The 19919-nt window shown below is 41.2% G+C and overlaps 1 protein-coding gene across 4 annotated transcripts in view; it reads left to right on the forward strand.

The window, feature by feature from the left end:
* The first annotated feature begins 271 nt into the window (after positions 1 to 271).
* SLC16A10 (solute carrier family 16 member 10) overlaps positions 272 to 19919 on the forward strand; it is a 73282-nt gene continuing 53634 nt past the window's right edge. The window contains exons 1-3 of one of the 4 annotated variants that reach the window (XM_083831552.1): positions 714 to 829; positions 5114 to 5170; positions 6111 to 14775. In XM_083831552.1, coding sequence (XP_083687678.1) covers positions 14628 to 14775 — 148 coding nt within the window. In that variant the 5' untranslated portion in view covers positions 714 to 829; positions 5114 to 5170; positions 6111 to 14627. Of the gene's footprint in view, positions 830 to 5113; positions 5171 to 5202; positions 14776 to 19919 lie in introns of those variants that run through there. The other 3 variants (XM_083831553.1, XM_083831550.1, XM_083831551.1) reach the window with 3 other exon arrangements.

Raw genomic sequence — 19919 nt, forward strand, 5'->3', positions numbered from 1 at the left:
GTTAACAACGCGGGGGAACCGGCTCGCTTCGAGACCCGGGGTCTCGCTCACTCCCTCCTCCTCCCGGCTCGGGGCGGGGGGGGGGGGGGGGCGTGAGGCTGGGAGGCGGCCGTTAACGGCCGTTAACGGCCGCCTCCCAGCCTCACGCCCCCCCCCCAGCCACGAGCGCTTATCGCCGGTGCGGAAGGGGGGGGGGGGGGGAACGGGACAAGGGAAGGGAGGCGAAGCCGCGCCCCCCCCACCCCTCCCGCCTCCCAGCCGCCAGCCAATCAGCAGCGGGGAGAAGCCCTCGCGCCGCTGCCGCCCCCCCGGGGGCTCCCCCCTTTTAAAATAAAGCGGCGGCGGCGGCGCGCGGCGGAGGCCTCGTGCGCGCGCGCGCGCGTGTGTGTGGGGGGGTCGGGGGCGCGCACGGCCGGCTCCTCGGCCCTGGGGGATGCCCGCGGCCAGGGGGTGAGGCTGCGAGGAGGAGGAGGAAGAGGAGGAAGGCGGCCGAGGATGGCGCCGGTGAGCGAGCAGCTGCCGCCGCAGGGCGAGGGGGGTCCCGCGGGCGCCCCCCCGGCGGGGCTGCGGCAGGAGAACGGCGGCGGCGGCGAGCGGGGCCCGGCGGGCGGCGATGGCGGAGCCGTGGCCGTGCCCCGGCCGGAGGTGCCGGGACCTGGGGAGGGTCCCGGCGAGCCCCCCGAGGGCGGCTGGGGCTGGGTGGTGATGCTGGCTGCCATGTGGTGCAACGGCGCCGTGTTCGGCATCCAGAACTCGTGCGGCGTCCTCTTCGTCTCCATGCTCCAGCTCTTCGGCGGCAGCGAGGACCGGCAGATGGCCTTCAAGACAGGTGAGGGGCGCCGGGGGCGGGGGGGGGGGGTGGTGGCTTTGACCGGGCCCGGGGGGCTCCGGCCGAGGGGATGGGGTTTGGGGAAGGCCCGGGGTGTCCTGGTGCCGCCACGCTGCCGTCCCCGCTCCCCGCAGCCGCTTTGGGCACACGCGGTGCGAACGGGCTCAGCCGGGCTCAGCTTCACGTGTGTGCGCCTTGAGAAGCGCCCGGTGCTCTGGCGTGGGGGGTGTGCTTCTTGCCTCTCGCCTTTACCGCGACTAGTCTGCCGTGGAAAATAAGAACGGAGTTCGCTCGTTAAACACGCAGCTCAAAGTACTAAAAAGGAGCGCTGAAACAACCAGCGTTGCCTCATGTGTTCTTGTTTCTCCATAATAAAATAAAAAAAAAAAGGCGTTCCAGTGAAATAGCCCTGCAGAGGTGTTAGCCTTCTAGGAAACTTGCAGTGCGGAGTTATTACAGACCTTTACAGGAGCTTTGGAAATCGTCTTCCTTAACTCTGGGGCAAACTGGGCCTGAAGTTGAGGTGCAGGAGGAGAACCCATTCCCTCCTTGCTCCCCCCAACTTAACAGCAATATCTCTGTCTCGAGTCAACAACCAAGGCAAGTGTTCTCTCTGCACCGAGTAAGAAAGCTGTGGTGGAGCGCTAAGTGTTGCACTCCCCGGTGTTTCAGCTGCTTGTGGTGCCAGGTAAGGTATGTAGCTCTACAGCTCTTGAGCTAGGAAGGTGAGGTGCTGTGCCTGTCCCCACATCAGCTGTCACAGCGCCTGCCCCTGGGGGCAGATGGATGCACGGGGCCGGGTGCCTGGTCAGAGGAGGTGCCCAAAACACCTGCACCCGGGGCTGGGAGCCACTGGCAGGTCAGGAGTGAGAAATGACACCGGTGGTTGCTGCTCCCTCCCTTCGTGGGGCAGAGGGATAGCTGCTGCTTTTGGAGACCTGATGCTTTACTGGCCGCCTTTCAAAATAGAGTCGTTGTGCTTAAAAAATGTGACTCGTTAGGTTATGGTGTCAAAGTCAAAACAATCAACAAGAGGAGGGAGGATTGGGATTATCTTTTACCCTCCAGAAAAGTAATTGCGCCACTGGTTTTAAAGTGAGGTGGGATTGAGGGCGTGCTCCACCCATGTTTTTGACACTTCACTCAGCCTCAGAGAAGGGGGGGTGGGACCTGTTTTTGTAGCCTAGTTGTTTTGCAGCCTGTTCAGAAAAGCAGGAAGAGTTTTGAGTCCTGTTGGATGCAGTCACGGTGATCTGCATCACTTCTTTCTTCCTAATTTTGTTTTTTAAAAAAAAAAGCTACAGCTGCGTTCTGTTTTGTTTGTTGTCAGGTGTGCTATGGTTTCAGTCATGCAGATGATGTTCATTTTGCTTGTTTGTTTTAAATTCAGACAGGTGTAGGTTCAGGGGAAATGGCCTCAAATAGCTGCCTTGGCTAGATGACTTGTGTGCTTGTGAGGAGAAGGGACTGCAAATACAAAAGTGCAACTCAGTCAACAACTGCAGCTATAAAGGTGCTCTCTCTTCTCACACCTGAGAGTACCCTGATGAGGGCAGGTGCCGTAAGGACTAAGCAGCAGCTGTCAAACATGGCTTTTTGTTCCTTGATGTTGGATTTTTGTTGTCTTAAACTGCTTGTTTGCTGTTTGTGATCTTGATGAGGATAAGACTGAGAGTCAGATTGAACTAAAACTTTGATGCACTATTTAGCTTGTCAGAAAGGGGATTTATGATCAGAAATGGCAAAATGCTCTTAGGGTTGCTTTTATTGAACCACTGATGGGTTAGATGGCACACTAGAGAGAGAAGGGATGACTAATGGATGAAAATGGATGAAGTCAGTATGATTTTAGTGTTGGAGACAACCCTAGCCAGATCATTCACAGGGGTATCGATGATGGTGCTTAATCTAGTTAGTCTCTTGTTCAAACTGACTGCAGCTTGAGTTTGTGAATCGGACTTAGTGGATCTGAAAAGTGGGATTTGTAGTGAAAGTTTTCTTGCTGTATGGTTTTGCTTTGAAATATAAAGTTTAATATTCTAATCTTTGAGGAGAGGTCACCTTTAAAATCCAGAATGGTGATTTTTGAGAACCGTAAATATTCCAGATCACCTCTTCTGGGACCCCAGCAGTTTATCCATAGTACCACAGAATCCAGCTTTTTAATATAATTACAAAATTACTTAGCTGTTGCCAGAAGCATGCTTGTTGCTGGAGGTATTTGTTTAGGACAAGGTAGTAGTTGTCTGTTGCCTTGTGTTTTCCTTGCAAAGAGGAATGAAGTAGACTATAGCACATGCTATTTCTGTTATTTTTTTTTTTTAATGGATGAATACTTAATGTGCATGAAAGGCAAAACAGGAGGAGGCAGGAGGGAGGAGAATGCAGTCAAGAAGCCTTGTAAATAAGGAGTGGAAGGAACCAAAAGTACAGGCAAGGCAGCTGGGCTATCTCCAGAGTGCAGAATCCACGCTGGGTAAACAAGCTGAGTAACTACACTTAACATTGTTTCAGGATTTAGAATGATTGTTACTGGAAGAACTGGCAAACTTCTTTACAAATTCAAAATCTCTCCAAGGGGCACCTGATTCTGACATAGTTTTGATGAAAAAATTTGAACATTAACTTGTATACGATATTTTGTTAATTATATTGCTCAAAATATAATTGTTTTCATAGCTTATGTAATGCATTTTGTAAGCATCTGTTGTTTCCTTGTGTATGCATTTCTTGTTTGTTCAAAAGCTAATTGATGCACAACTGCAGAAAAGGAAAAGTTCCTAATGCGAAGTATCAAGCTTCTAGAAAAATGTGCCTGCAGTCTCAGGAAACCAGTCCTTTCATTGTTTAAAGTTCATTGCATTTGAGAAACAAATTGGGTGGGAAAAAAACAATGGCAATGAAATATATCACAATCTAATAGCCCTTTTTTCTCTTTTCAGAGAAACTTGTCAAAACAAGGATTTAGTTTGGAAATTTGTTGTGTGGGAGGCTTGAGGATGGTCTGACTAATAAAAGGGGAAAGTGGTCTACAAACAACTCTCCCTTGGCTTGGAGCAATGAAAGTTGGATGGCGGGACTTAGATTTGACAGATAAAAATCCAGACTGTTTTAATTAATAAAATAGATATGATGAAAGAAAGAAGGATTAAGTCTATAAATTGACAATTATGAGCTTGTAATAGAGTATGCGCACATCAGAGCGGCTTGCTTAGTTAAATTAGTGGGACCCTTCATTTATTGTCATTCTGGTACAGTCCTGTGGCATGCAATATGTTTTTCAGTGGAGTCATGAATTAGCAAATACAGCAAAAATGACAAATTTTAAGACTTTCAGGAAGAGGTGTGCTTGTACCAGTTTTTATGGCCATCTTTAGAAGTAGTACTTCAGTTTCACAGGTATAAAAGTATAAGAATGACTGGCTACTGTAACCATTCTGCATGTGAGATGCAGGTGCCTCAAGTTAAGCACTTGCCTGTGCTGCCTTTCAGACAAACTGCGTACTCAACAATCTCCTTCAACTGAATCCTCATAAATGCAAAAATTTTACTGTACTTTATGAGGTGACAAGCTGGATGAAATCAAAATGCTATTGAATGTTGTGCAGTGTAATTTGCTGTTAGTGTATGATGTTTTGTTAGAACTGGTGGTGCTCTTGGAGCACTAAACAGCTAGCTGTAGTTTAGTGCCTGCCTGTAGCTATGCTAACCTAGTTATATGCATCCAAGTAAATAATGAAAGAGTTCATGAGTTAACGTGACGTTAAAACAGTTTAAAACTTCTTAAAACTATTAAATGAAACTTCCTTTGGCTTATTTTTTATTCGTAAGAGAAATATGTAGCCTGATGGCTCTTTAGACGTTGTTAAAACTGGTTCCTAGCCTCACCCTAAAACAGCAATTTCTAAACTTTTTATTGAGCACTCTCATTTCTAATCCAAGTAAGAAGCATCACGTGGTTGGACTGTGCTGCAGATAGAAAACCTGGATGAAAACCAATCTGATTTCCAAGTAGCAGAAGAAACTTTTTTCCTTCTTTGGTTTGAACATACCTTATCTGAATGTTTTGCTGGTCTGTCATCTGACATTTTGCTTTCAGGTGAAGTGGCTTTTTAGGACAGGGGTGTGTGTGTGTGGTGCGCAGCTGGTGTGTGTACGTATTTTCACATGTGTCCCCCTGTGTCTTTTCTTTGGATAAACCTCTCAAGTCTTACCAATTTTCATGCTGTAGGTTAATATTTTTTTTCTGTGGCATTGTCTAATTTTTCTATGTTCTTTTGCAAGATGGAGAAGAAAGGTACTGTGTGTCATACTCCAGATGAGGCTTTGCTGTCTTATGGCGTAAGTCATGTTGTGATGGCATTGTGCTATCTATTTTGCATTATTGATATAACCTAATGTTGGCTGCTTTTTGTCAATACGTGCATGTAGCGCAGTTCAGATAGCTGGTTTTGAAGCTTTCCACTATGTATTGCCCCTTCATTTTCAAATTTGTTTTGGTTAATTGGTCCCAGTAGTCTGCTCAGTTTCTTCTTATTCATCCATTTTGGCCAGTGTTCTTTGATGTTCCTCAAATCCCTTCCTGATTTTAAGCTAGTCTAAATAACTGTTGTCTAAAGAGGAAGTTAGCAAATTGTATGTTTATTAATAGACCCTCTTGCTAGACTCAGCAAGATGCACCAGTGTTGTTTGCCTAACCATAATGGTAATTTTTGTCTTTTAACTTAGTCTGCTTTGCCTCCAGACACTAGTTTCCTGGTAGTATTCAGTCTTGTTTCTTATTATTTGATTTCTTCAGCCTCTTGTGATGCAGCGTTGTTAAAGGTTCACTTGAAGTTTAAATGTTATCGGGCTCCTTTCCTTTTATTTACCTACTTGGTCTGCATGCTGAAATGTGATTGACCATTCTCAAACTGTATTATAGCACACCTCTAAATTTGTATACTTTTTTATGCAGTTTGGGCTAATTTGGTAACTTCAGGTAATGACAAAATGGCCAAGGTTGGAAAGGACCTCTAGAAATTGTTTACCGCAGCTACTGCACTTGCAGCTGTGTCTACCACAGCATGGTGCTCAGGACCGTGCCTGGTTGGGTTTTGACCATCTCCAGGGATGGAGACTCCACAGCCTCCATGGGCAACTTTTTCCAGTGTTTGACCACCGTCACAGTAAAGATTTTTCTTATGTTTCAACGGGATTTCCCGTATTTCAGTTCATGACCATTCCATCTTGTCCTTCCACTGAATACCACTGTGTAGAGTTTGGCTCAATCTTCTTCCAGTTCCTCCCTTCAGGTATGCACGCTGGCCCCATATCCCTTCGTGAGGATTTTCTTCCCAGCCTAACCACCCCTGGCTCTGTGTCTCACTGTGCATCAGACGTTCCTTGGCCATCACAGCTCTTTGCTGGATTCTCCCTAACTTGCACTGTCTGCCTGCTGTTCCTTCAGTGTGGTTGCAGGTTCGGACTCCTGAAGCTGCAGGGTCATGGAGAAGGCCCAGTCAGTCCCTGCCATCTCCGACACTGTGCCATGTGTTGAGGTTCTCACGTTTCCTTCATGTGGTGAGATGTTCAGTTCCACCAGCGGTCCCTCTGCTGCTCCCTTGGTGAGGGGTCCAGTCCTGCAGTGCTGCGTCTTCCCTCGGCAGCTCTGTCTGGGCAGAGACCCGCTGTGTTGAGGGGCAATCACTCCGCTGGTGGCTGCGCCTCGTGGCACCGCCGCTGCTCCCCTAGAGCTCTGCTCTAGGCCATCACCTTTCCTTGTGTGAGGGTCCAGAAGCTGTGTGAAACTTAGTGTTTCCTAACCTTCATACAGAAGTTTGCTATTCAAAGAGGAGCATGAAGGAAATCTTAACTGAGGAACAGGGTGGTGGGTTCAGATTTAGCTGTGGAATAATTGTTCTACTGTTGGAAGCTTAATCTCTATTTCAGTTCCTCATTTCTAGTGTGCTGTGGCTTAGTTTATTAATACAGATAAAACACTTGGATGGAAATAGGTAAAAGTATTTGATCAGTCATGTGAAAGTGTTTTTGGTTTGCTAAACATTAATAAAATTTGATGGTCAGAATTGTTGATATTCTCTTGCTGTTTACTTTCAAAAAACATGATGTAATGTCACGGTGAAGAAGGGAAGGGTTTGTCAGTCTGGGTTACAGATAACTTTTAATAACAACTTTTAATAAAATCCCACCCCTCAAAAATCATGTTCTGTAACAAAATATTCATAAAACTGTTTCTTAGACTGGTTTGTGTTACTAGGGAAAATAAGGACTTTCAATTAACACTCTTTACGTTTAGCAAGCCGTTGCCCAATTTAAAATTGTTTCTGCTGCATGAACTGTAAGGAAGGAGATGGATTGATGACTTGCAGCCAAGCTGATGTGGCACTCTGATGATAAAACTGACTTATTTTAGAACTGCTGCTGCGGTAGAAGGAATAACGTAGATTTTTTGTCATAGATCTTTTACAAATTTTTAATCTTTTGTTTTGTGAACACACATGGTTAAAGCAGCCGCAGCCTATTGCAGTTGAATCTCCAGCAAATGTATACAGAAAGGATAACGCTATGAGAAAACATTCCCTTGTGATCTTACATTCTGTTTTACTTCCATAAATCTAATTTATTAGATAATAGGCGCTCTGTTTTATATCCCGCCTTTAATTTTCATGGGAACTGGATAGGAATGACTTGTTGCAATAGCTAAGTTAGAGTAGCAGCTCTTTAGCAAGGATGGGACCAATTTAAAAATCATCAGTATTAGTTCCCACACATGGGAAGAGACTACTGGGATGTTGACGCCAGCCTCTTGCTGTTATTAGCAGCACGATTCTGATCCCATGGAGCGCTGTCTCCCTTAGGTGGACTTGGACCGCAAGTTGTAAAGCAAGTTTCTTGTTGCCTTGTGGCTGTCATAAGCAGGACTAGTGAACTTTCTTGCTAACTATTTTTTGCAGTGTGCTTATGTTCAGTAGGGTTGAGTTTGAAGTATATACATGCCCAAAGTACTCCAGGGTATGTTTTTTCCTTTTGCATTATTAAGAATGTTTATGTGAGGAACAATAAGTAATTTAAAGCACATTAGCTCATTGTTTATTATTATTTGAATTTCTAACTAGCGGTGCTCTTGCAAATCACTTGTAAAGCGGGCAGTAGAGTTTATTCTGTCTCATGGTTTGAATTTTAGTCATTTAATACAAGACGCTTCACTAATAAAGATCCAAATAGAAAATGCAACTGGATAAGTACCCTAAAAATCTTTCTATTTCATTGTAAAGAAGTTTGGAGACAGATTTATAAAATACTTAGTCATCTTTACTCCTTCTATTTTATCAATGCAGTAACTATGAGCATGGATAAAACTCCATGGTGGAGCATCCCAAATAAACTGGGATCTTTAAGCTTTCTGCTTCTGCAGCCTAGAAGGAAAGATCATTCCATTCCTTTGGAACAAAGCACAGCTTTGATAATTGCAAGTTCATTATATGATGACAAAGAACACTGTTTTTGTGTACAAGGTAGGAAAGCTGCTCTGCTGCAAAACACCATTTCTCAACTGTAACACCAAAAAAAGGTTTCTTCTAGTGAGAGAAATCCTCATTTGAGCTCTGACTGAGTATTGCGCTGAGTGCTTATGAGCCAAAGAATCCAAGGAAAAAAAAGCAAAGGAACATTAATATTCATTAAAGACTGATCTGTAGTGAATATTTAGATGGGCCTTATCATCAGAGGCTTTTGTCTGTACTTTCTGGTATTGGCATGGCAGAGCTCTGCTGTCCTTGGAGTGACTGTTGTGAATCTGCATTGTTTATTTTCTACATCCAGACATCTACGATCCAGATGTCTCTTAAAGAGCTTCTTAGTTTGCTCTGGACTGGAGTCAGCGTGGCAGCTAAGTAGTATATAGGATAAACAATTTTACAACAAAAATCTTGGTATAAAGGAGAAACTGATTTCATATGCCCCAGGAGGCCTGTAAATTCTATTGAAAACATCAGGAGTCTGACTGTTTTTGGGCTGTACAGTCAGGGCTTACTTATAACACAGGATCGTGTTGCTGCCTAATTAAATATGCTGGGAGAACAATTAAAAAGTGACGGCATCAAATAATATTGCAGTTTAGTTCAAAGTGGGATTAGAAGAATCTCAATAAGCTAAGTGAGACTGAAAGACTACTCGTTGCCATGATTAGTGTGTACTATGCTAGTTTCAGTGTGGTTTGAGCCGGTTAGTGACACCAGCTGCTATCTAATGCTGTTTTTCTTCTCCTGAAAAGAAGAAGGTGTGGTAAATGGTGCTTTACCTAGAAATGATACTAACATCCAAAGCAAGTGACACTGAAATCAAGAGCGTGAACTATGGTGCGTATTTTGAACATGTCAGTGGTATGTATCATGGTTCAGAGTAACAATCTTCCCAGAAGGTCGATTTAATGTGCCTATATTTTTCCCCAAATGCTGAATATATAACTTAGAATGACTTTTAGGTTCTGTTTCAATTTATTTGTGAAAACACTGCCTGTGGCCCCTTGAGCTCATTTGTTTGAGGTGTCACGTGACAGAACTGAAGAAAATTGATTTTAAGAAAGCATTTATGGTTTGGGCACACAAAAAGCAAATTGAAATTGCCCCTTATTCCTTTGTACCTTTGAGTTATTTCCGATCTTTGAAGTATTTATGTAGCTTAGGCTCTTGAAAACCCAACATAGCATTCCAAACTTGAAAGAAATTAAAACTATCAGCTTATAATTTCTGACACAGCTGGGTGCAGGCAGTGATCTAGAAAATTAAATCAGCATTAGGAAGCTGTCTGGAAGCTTAAATGTGCAAGCTTGAGATGAGTTTTCTAATCCTATCAGAGTAACCCTAATTTTTACAAATCGAAGCATGGAGCATTAGCAGTTTTCTCACCCCTGTACGTATCAAAATCTTTTGTTCATAGTGCAGCAGTTTAATGAACCTATTTAGTTTCATGCAGTGAAATCACCGACTCTTGAAGGTGTGCACCGAGTGGGGAGGGAGTCAATGACAGAACGGGGCAGCTTAGTGGGACGGCTGGAGCAGTACTGCACAAAATTGATAGGGACAGCGTTACTCTTTGTATCCACAGAAGTTTATTCAGTGTGACCTAACTCTGGTGTTCAATTTTTTATTACTTTTTCTAATAGTAGCTACTCTCATTTTTTTGTTTAAAGTCATTTCATAATTGTAAAGCCTTTATCCTTTGAAACTCTAAGTAATGAATTTCAGTTCAGTAAGTCATGTATATTACGAATGTTTTGTGGCAAAAAGCAGTACCGTGGGATGTTAGAGCTAGCCTCTAGGCTGGTCTCTGATTTAAGGAGTATAGGTTTAAAGGTATTAAGTTTCATTTTCACCCTCAGCAGTTATTTCTGGCATGTGCTAAAATCATAAATAAATAAACTATATATAGTTATTCCCCTCCTTGCTTTTCTTTTTCCTGGTTTTATTTGGATCACTATGGGACTGTTGAAGCCAATGTGACTGTCTGAGGGCTGAAGTACGTTCTGAAAGTCAGAACTGGGGTGCAGTTGGAGCCTTCCTAAATGGCGCTGCTGCCAAATAATTCAGTGGTGTTTGGCATCACATTCTACCAGTACTGTGTGCACTGCTTGTATCAGTGTTTTTTCCTTTTGCCTTATTCTGCTTGCCTGTTTTGCTGTGTTGAAATGCAGGGCAACATGGACACTTTCAGGCAGCACTGCAAAATGAGTGATATTTCTCCAGGAGAGACCTGCGAAGGTGCGGATTCAGCTCACAGTGTATAGTTGATGGAGATCCAGTTGTATGTTCAATGGGATCCAGGGAGTTGCTCAGCTGGCCAGGTGCAGGCCTCTGCTTCAGGGTGGGCTGATCTACTCTGCAGGTTACCCTACATGTGCTGACTAGATCTCTACTGACTTGAGTGGGAGTTCTGACTCCTCGCTCACACAGACACCTGCAATTGGATGCTTTAAGGTGGAAGTTGACTCCCACTCAATGTCCTGTGTCTCATCTGAGCATTTCATATTTGTTGGTGGGCACAACAAAAATGTCATGCGTTTACACGAGTACCTGTTCCATCTGTACAGTCTTAGCTCTGACAGTAACAGAACCCATACTCCCTGACATTCACACCATTTCAAGCTAGTAGAGATCACAAACTCAGTTAGTTGGATCTTTAGGGTTTCTGTTGTCAGAATTATCTTCCATTTTAAAGGTTTATCAGAGCCTGTCAGGATCATACAGCAAACAACACCCATAGAACTGTGTGATGCCCCACGTGTAGCTAGTAATTTAGCTGTATTCCATGGCTTGTCTTCCGGGTGATTTCTGAGCTTCAGCCTCTAATGTAGTTTCTTAAAGTGCAAAGTTAAGCTATACAGAAGAAAAATCAGTATAAATACCTCAAGAAAGACGAAGCAGTTTATTTGCCTAACATTGGTAGAGCTCTAAAGCATGTTCTCAGAGGAAGGTGTAGCTGTTCCGTGTGATTTTCTTATCTGTAACCTCTTGGCTTCCAGTTTTGATGTTGGCAGGATTACAGGGTCCCAGCTATACATAACAGACTGGTGCTGCCCGTCTTCTGTGTCCTGGCTCTGGAGAGTGAGTGCATGCATGCTGAGCCCCGGATTTGGTAGGAGCTGAAAACTGGAAATTGCTGCCTCTCTGAAACTACTGCTCTTCAAGCTGTCATGGCAGGGCATAATGCTTTGCCACAGTATCTGGGAGACGCCACTTGGCGCCTGCCAGTCACTAATTTTTTAATTGTTAAAATATTGGCTGGGCTAGTATGCCATTTGACACTTCTGGTCATGTGTCTACCTTATGAAGATGACTACCTGTAAATGAAGTTTGGAGGTTTTCTAGGTAAAAAGCAAACAATAAGCAAATACATTACCAGAATGCTTCCACTTGTTTTCTTATTCTAAGGAAAAGACTTTAGACAGTATTCTAACAAGTAAAACTTGAAAGTATTCATCTTTTAACATAGAACTTGTAGATACTTTTGGATTATATTGGTATTACAGGTTAGATAGTAGAACAACAATTGAAAAACTGAGCTTAAAGCCTAAATATTAGACATGCTGATCTCTTGATTTAAAAAGTCCCGATTGTTTCACATTAGCAGTCTCATTTTTAAATAAGCTAATGCATACTAAGTGTTTTAAAAAATCATTTATTTGACTTGTGTTATACTTTCTTGTTCTGTAATGCTTTCAGTGTCTATGAAAGTAGATCAGTTGATACAAAAATAGATCATTGGAATAGTGTGCTGTGTTTTGGCTTAAGCAGGTGTGAGCAACTAGTGTTGCTCCCAAGTTGCTGCATGCAAATGAAGGCCCCCTTCTTTCTTTTCTTAAAACTTTCTTAAAAATTAGTGTCTCAATCCAGGCTTTTCCCCCTTCCAGATACTGAGCAGCATCTGGAAAGGTCAGTGCTGCCCAATTAGAAAATGCCTAGAGGAGTATTTTAGTGTTTTATCTTCCTGAACTTGTTTACTTCTCTTAAGTAAAAATGTTATCTAGCCAATTCATTTCTTAAGAATTTGTTGTTGTTGTTTTGGTCTTCAGCAGCAAGATGTAGGGGCTCTGACTTCCTGTGCGTATGGGTGCTCTCAATACTTTGCTGATGCAAATAGCCACTGTGAAGCACAGCTTTCTACAGTTCCTGTAGCTGACTTGTTTGCAACTTGTTGCTTTTCCTGGCACTCAAACCAGAAGAGAAATGCAGGAAAATGAGATTACTCCTCTGTTATTTTACTAGGCTTGCTATTATTTTTACTACATCTATTTTTGCATTCCTTTTATTAAATGAGGTAAAATGGTTTTCCATTTTCAATCGGAAAGAGGGAAAGGTAAAAGTAACTCTTTAATCCAATTAATGTATTTTCCTGCTTTGATTCATTGTAATGACTTTGAGCATCTGGTAGCAATGAGCATGAACTGCTTAAAGTCATGGAAAACCAATCCCCATTATTTCTGCTCATTGAAGAGAATAAATGAATTACCAAACACTAATCTTTGGATAATTGCTCTATAAGCAGGACATCTTAGCTCTTAGAGAAATTACTTTTGTAAGTTTATAGAACTGTCAGAACTAGTGAACTATTAAAAAAGGTTAACAATAGATGAGTAAAAGCTGGCGTTTCTTTTTTATTCATAATTATTGCAGTTGAACCTTTTGGGATATGTATAAGGAGATATATACTTATTGATCAAAATTGAACTGAAGATGGAAATTTCTGTGGACATTTCTGACAGCAAAAAGCTAGAACATATGTGGAATAAGGTACAATATGTATTGCTGTTGTATGACCAGACCGTTTGGGGTTTGGAGTTACTCTTGTTCACATTGGGTTGATCTTCAGACATGAAAGAGGTACGTGCTTTTTAGCTTTGGCTTTAGACAGCCTAGCCTGTGACATTATGTCACGTATGTAGTTTTCCTGATTCTCCCTTATTCAACATAACATAGGTGGGTTAGTTTTCAAAATTCTTTTTGGTCTTGATATCTGGGTGTACTTGTGTTTTGTCTTTTAGATACAGGTACCTGAAAGTCATGTTTCTTGTCGCTGCTGGCTGACACTTCTTTGCCTTTGGAGAGCAGCCTCAGGATCCTAGGAGTCATTATTCACAGCTCCTACACAGTAGCCCAGAGCTGCCTTTACTGCTTGGACCTTGATGGAGTCTTTGTATGTCTAGGAGCAAACTTCTCCCCTCCTCACAGCCACAAAATAATTAGATAAAAGCAAACCTCAAATCCACCTTAAAAAAAAAAAAAAATACTCTATCAGGTCTGCCTGCTGACTTAATTTCTTTCATTTTGCAGGATATTTGCAGGATAATTGAAGAGTAATTTGTGCTTCCTGGATCTTTCCAACCCGATGAGTATTTTCTGTCTCTGTAGATTATTGCTATGGAAATTTTATGCCTTTTTTTTGAGGCTATAGAAATCTGTATTTACCTCTGTCGAATTGCTATTCTGCTGTTGATCTTTTCAAATGATACGATATGTTCCTTCTGGTTTTATTACATTGTGTATATTAGGACTTCTATTACATTACATCTTTGATTAAAATTCCACAGGGATTCTGGCAAAGGGATGACAACATCCTGGTTAACTCAGATTAAATACTCTGGAAGTAATTGTCCCATGCAGTATGTTTCTGCCTGTTAATGAGAACTCGACGTCTTTCCTGTAGACAGTCTTTTCATTGTGGGGTCTCTGCTTGAGACTTCCTCAATTTGGAGAATTCAGTTTTATTTGATCTCCTTTCACTTATTTTAATTACTGTCAAAATATCAGGATATAACAGACCTAACATGTACACTGTTATTAATATTCTGGAAGGACAAAGTGATCCCAGTAAGTCATGCTTTACTTCCATTTTGAGTTGTTGCAGAATTTCATGCTAGTATTGCTGTAAATTCATTTTCCAAGCCCCATTATGAATAGTAGGGGGAAAAACGTTCAATATTGACAAGACTTCTTGATGCACAAACAAGTTTAACCAGTTAACGACATGCTTCTTTACCCCTAAGGACTATATCCTCCACAATTCTAAACACAGTCCAGTTGAGATATCCCATTAGTGCTGAAGGTCTGTCTGGCTGTGCTTTTAAAACCACTTTTCCTTAGACCCAGCCATGCTCAGACCCTCAGTTGGGTGGATGGGTGTTACAGCTGTTTTTAGCTAGCACACTAAGAAAGAGAGTGTGTGTGTGTGCATATTTGTCTCTCCTGAGGCATGTTATAGCAGGCACTTGCACTCCCCTCCCCGGGAGCAAAGGGTGCTAATGGCCCTGCATGCCTCCCAAAGGCTATTGAGAATGCTTGTGGTGAGCAGAAGAGGGCACAGAGGCTTTGGGAGCACTCCTCGAGAGTCAACGATCCACAGCTTGATACAGACAAAGTATGCAGGGTTGCATGTTGCAGATACTAGCTGTAAGTACATTATGTCTTTATTTGGAATACACAAACATAAAACTGCTTCTTGCACACAGGAACTTCTGTTTCTGAATACGCGCACAGACACTTCTAGGAAGGTGTAAAAGCAGAGTCAAATACAGCCTCCTATTTTCAGATTCCTGTTTCTGCCATGACACATCTCTGGTGTTTTGTTCATAAAACCTGTAGACAGTGGAAACCTGATCATTAAGAGGTCAGGCATTGTATTTTCCATTACAGATATGAATTTTGATGTTAGTATTGGTTAGCATGATTGATTAATGAAAACAAATCTAATTCAAGACTGACTTGAGTAGACATACCTGTGCATTTTGTCCACTTCATGTGTTTTGAAATCTATGGGTCTCCTGCACCACATACTTGCAATTGTCACGTGCAAAACAGAAAACACCCCCAATATTTTCCTTGAGTGGTTTAACATTTTTCTTTTGTGGACCACAGCTAATAGAAACTTGTTTGATTTGATATTTCCTAGTTTCTTTTTATTGCTATTTTTTTGCTGACCAAGCAAACTTGGAGATGGTTAGAATTGCTTTATACCTTTCTTGCACACATGTAAGAATGATCCTGGTGGCTATAAAACAACATGGCTCAACTTCTGAATTACACGAAGTTGGTGTACACAAAGGAATTTATACATATGTATAGAATTTAAGAATTTTGCAAGTTTTGTTTTTAATAAGCAAAAATACTTTTATGGCAGAACAGAGCAATTGTTCTGCGCCATGGGTATAAATATAGGTCCTGAAATTGCAGTTTTTGATATAAAGTAGCTACTTTCATTGTCAGAATGCACTGAAGTTTACAAATGATACTAAACACGGAACAGTATAAATGAGTCTGCTATTCTTGTTGATGCTGGGCTTTGCTTTCCAAGTTCTTTCTGTAGTTACAAAGGTGAAGTTTTATTGGGTACACATACTGTTTGATGAACAGTTTGTTGATTCATCTTTACCATAGCTATCTTAGCTTCCTGGTGGTATATTGGATGGATGTTTTGCCTTTTAATACATTCTGGGTTTTTGTTTAGAGACGAGGAATTCTATCAAATTTTAAAAATCAAGAACTCCTTTCGTGCAACTGTTAATATTAATATCAATACTAATTCAATAACTTTTATATTACTGTGCAGGGCAGAAGTCAGATTCCTGGGAAGAACTCTCATTCATGTGCTCTGAGGCTTCCATGTCCTTCCGTGTTAAAATGTTTGAGACAAAACCTGTTCTCATCCAGAGTTTAACTTTTGAATGTAAACTGAGAACACCGAATCATAAGAAGAGTTGGTAATGTTTAGTTTGGACACAAGTGGTCATGTCCATCCCTGACCATGTGATTTGCCATTTTTCTTGAAGGGCCTTGAATTGTCGTGATTAATGAGTAGTTAAATTCTACCAGTGTGCTTGGTGGCATCACTGTGGTTGAGAAACAAATGGTTTTAAACCCGATTATAAAGGTTTTTATATAATTGAGTTAAACTTTTTGTTTTCAAGTTAGCATTTTCAGTAGTATGAGAACTCATCCATAGAGAACCAGAAGCTACTGACAAAAATGTAAATCAACTATGTAATTTGCTGGCAGATTAGATGATTAAAATCAGTGTTTTGTTTAGTTATCAGCTTGAGCCACTTGGGAGCAAACCTCTGGAGTGAACTATAGAATGTTTCAGACATAACTGAAATGTCAAAAAAACACAGTTGTTTTTGTTTGTATTTGGTAGCTATGGAGAAGAGAGCCTCACTGCATGGAAACATTCCACTAACTCAATTTATAATGCTGTGCTTGCATGGAGCCTCCAGCTAATTGCCAGGAAGATCTGTGATCTTTCCTTGCAAGTGTCCTGGCAGCTCATCTTAGAGGAAATAGTCCTGTTTCACTCAGTCTTGTGCTGTCGTCTGTATTCATAGAATCATAGGATAATTAAGCCTGGATAGGGTCTCTGGAGACCATCTTGTTCAACCCCCAACTCAGAGAGCGAGTCCAGTCAGGTCAGATCACTTGGGGCCTCATCCAGTTGAGTTTGCAGAGGTTCCACTGTGGCTCCGGGCAGCACATTCCAGTGTCTGACTGCCCTTCTGGTGAGAAATCCCATGTTTTGTCATGTCTCCTGCCTCTTGGTCTTTTGCTGTGCTCCTTGGAAAAGAGTCTGGTTCTGTTTTCTCTGTCCTTTAGGTAGTTGTAGACCGCAGTAAGATCTGCACTGCTTACAACCGTAGGCAAGTCATTGCAAGGATGAACAAAACTCAGTTCTCCCAACCTTTCTTAATATATCAAATGGCCCAGTCCCTGGTTGTGTTGGTGGCCTTCTGCTGCACTCTCTCCAATATGTCACTGTCGTTTTTTGTTCTGGGAAGTAGAAAACCCATCACAAGTCCAGATGCAGCACTATGAAAGAAGCATGCCCACTTCCCTCAACCTCCTGGCATTGCTTGAGCTAATGCAGAACATGTTTTTTTGTTGTTGCTGAAAGCCATACTGCTGAATCAGATTCCACTCATGTCCATGAAGTCCCCTATGTCTCTTTTTGCAAGTCTGATTTCTAAACAATCTGCTTGCAGCTTGTACTGGTTCCTGTTTTTTTTTCCATCCCAGGAGCAGGACTTTACTTCTGCCTTTGAACTCATTGTGGTTTCCTCTTGGCTTGTTTCTCAGCCTGTTAAGGTTCCTGCTCGTAGCAGCCCTGTCCTTCAGCATGTCATTCACTCCTTCCAATATGGTGGTGTCCCAACTCAGTGCGTACAAAGTCTCTTTTCATCTGTATTCTCTCTTGTAAAACAATTACTGGTACACAGCAATGAAAGAAACTATAACGCTACATATTGTGTGACTGGATCGTGCACAAGCAAATGGAATAACATGAAAATAATAGGTCACACTTCAAATTGATGTAAGCCAGTGTTCTTTATCCAATACCAGTAAGTAATAGATACTTAGGAAGCTTAAAAAGTATTCCTTCCTGTTGTATACTTTCTTCCCTTTGGCAAGTCAGCTTTAGGACTTGGCAAGACAGAGAAGCCCACCCTATATCAATTGATTTTTTTCAAAGACACTTAATACCTTCTGGACTTCAGAATACTCATTTGTAGTGGATACACAGCTGAAATGTTTCTCTACATACTTTATATTTCCTTGTGTTCTAAATGTGCTTTCTGAAAACTGTGGGAGTCCCATACCGTTTGTATGCTTTATGAGAAATAAATAAAAGTTAATATTTACTCATATCCATTCTCTGTGTGTATGTGTATGTAAGTATGTGTGTGTGGTGTGCATGTATATGTCAAATAGAATAAACATCTTACTGCGATCACCTGAGTTTTCTGCTCCAAAGTGAGGAGTTCTGTCACTTTAGCCTTGATTTTTTTTAATATACCAAACAGCAAGGGGACTCACATTTTCTGGATGTTGCTGGTAAGTGCTCTCTGTATGCTAACGTGACCTCTTCTTGTTAAGCCAGTTAATACTTCAGAAGGCTTTTTCTCTAATCTTATGGAAAATTTCTTTTTATAAGAACATTTTGTGATGGATGAATCTTTTGATAGCTGTAAAAAAAAAAAATTACACAATTAACACTAGACCAATTTTGAATGGCATGTTTACTTTAGTATATCCAAATAATTCTCAATGACTGGAGATACCTAACCACTTTAAAAATATTTTTATTCAAAAAAAGTTTAATCACAATTCATTACTCACAATTCGTGATTGATGCATGATACATATTTAAATATCTTTTAGATATTCAAAAGCTCATGGTATTTGTTTATCTACTTCGAAGAATCCTTTCATCAGAGGAGGTGAATTTAGTATGGTTAAGAAAGAATAAAAATTAGATGGGGGGAGAAAATCTTTCTGAAAGAAGAACAAAAAAGAAAGTTTGTACAAGGAATACAAGAAAGAACAAGATAATTTTTGCTTTTAAGTTTTATTCTAGTTTCTTAAAATGCGGAAAACATACTTAACACATGACTTCTCAAATTGTTTACTGAAATGCCTTTTTTCATCTAGAAGGATTAGTTTCTAAAACAATTCTTAATACCATTTCTGCTTGGTAAAGATGTGATGTATTCTTCTGAAACAAGAATAAGAAGTCTTTCCCTTATCACCTTTTTTTTGATAAAACTTATTTTATCTGGCTTTATTAAAACTCTGAAAAGAATAATTATTCTTCATGAACCTCCTACCAGCCTGCACCTAGAAGGATCTTTAGCTCTGATTTGGAGGAAAACTACTATTTATGGTCACCATTCTTGAAGTGTATGGCTTTTCTTTTGTCTGGGCAGGATTACACGGAGATATTATTTGGCAGGAGGGGGTGGTGGGGTTAAGGGAGGAAGGTACTCTTGTCTTCCTTGCAGATTTTATAAAGAAGGAAGAGGCAAATCTCTTTGACAGTAGTCCTCTTGAGTATGAGAAACTTCAGTGAATTTGATCTCTGGTTTCTAAGAGGCTGTCTCTAGTTTCATTTGCCAAAGGAAGATAAATACTCATTAACTTTCTGGGTTTGAGTGTTTTTATTTTCAAACTTATGTAATTTCTCATATTTAGTCCGTGATAAATACTCAAGAGTAATCTGGTTGTAGAACTACTGGAATACTTTTTCATTACTGGATATGTTGGTAAGGACGGGGGGGGGAAAAAGTCACTTCAGAGCTCCTGAAAGTAATAGCATTGCCTCAAGCTAAGCATGGTGTTGGCAGGAGCTGTGCAAATTTCTTTGTGTAGTAATTTCTTTGTGTAGTTTTTGCCAAAGAACCTCTTTCTTGACCTGAAATATCCCTGCTGTTTCCAGCTGTGAGCTTCACGAACAAACAGTGTGAATTTTGACAAGATGATAATTATTCATGCAGAATAATTTATTAGATCACATTCTTGTCCTAATCATGTTCTGTTTTTTAATAAGTTTTACTTTGTTTTCACTTGTTTTCTAATAAGTCTTCCTCTTTTTAGCTGATTTCATTGGGTTGACTAGGTAGTCCTAAAAAATGACCGAAGGATGCATGTTGCTAGGGATGTTGCTTTGTCTAGCTTAAATGGAAGGCACCACTTATAAGTTCCTGTCTGAGAGTACACTACATGATTGTATTGGTAGTTGTCTGAATTGGTCTTTAAGTTGTGAGGTTTGT

Source organism: Anser anser (genome assembly GCF_964211835.1).
Source record: "Anser anser genome assembly, chromosome: 3".
NCBI lineage: Eukaryota > Metazoa > Chordata > Aves > Anseriformes > Anatidae > Anser > Anser anser.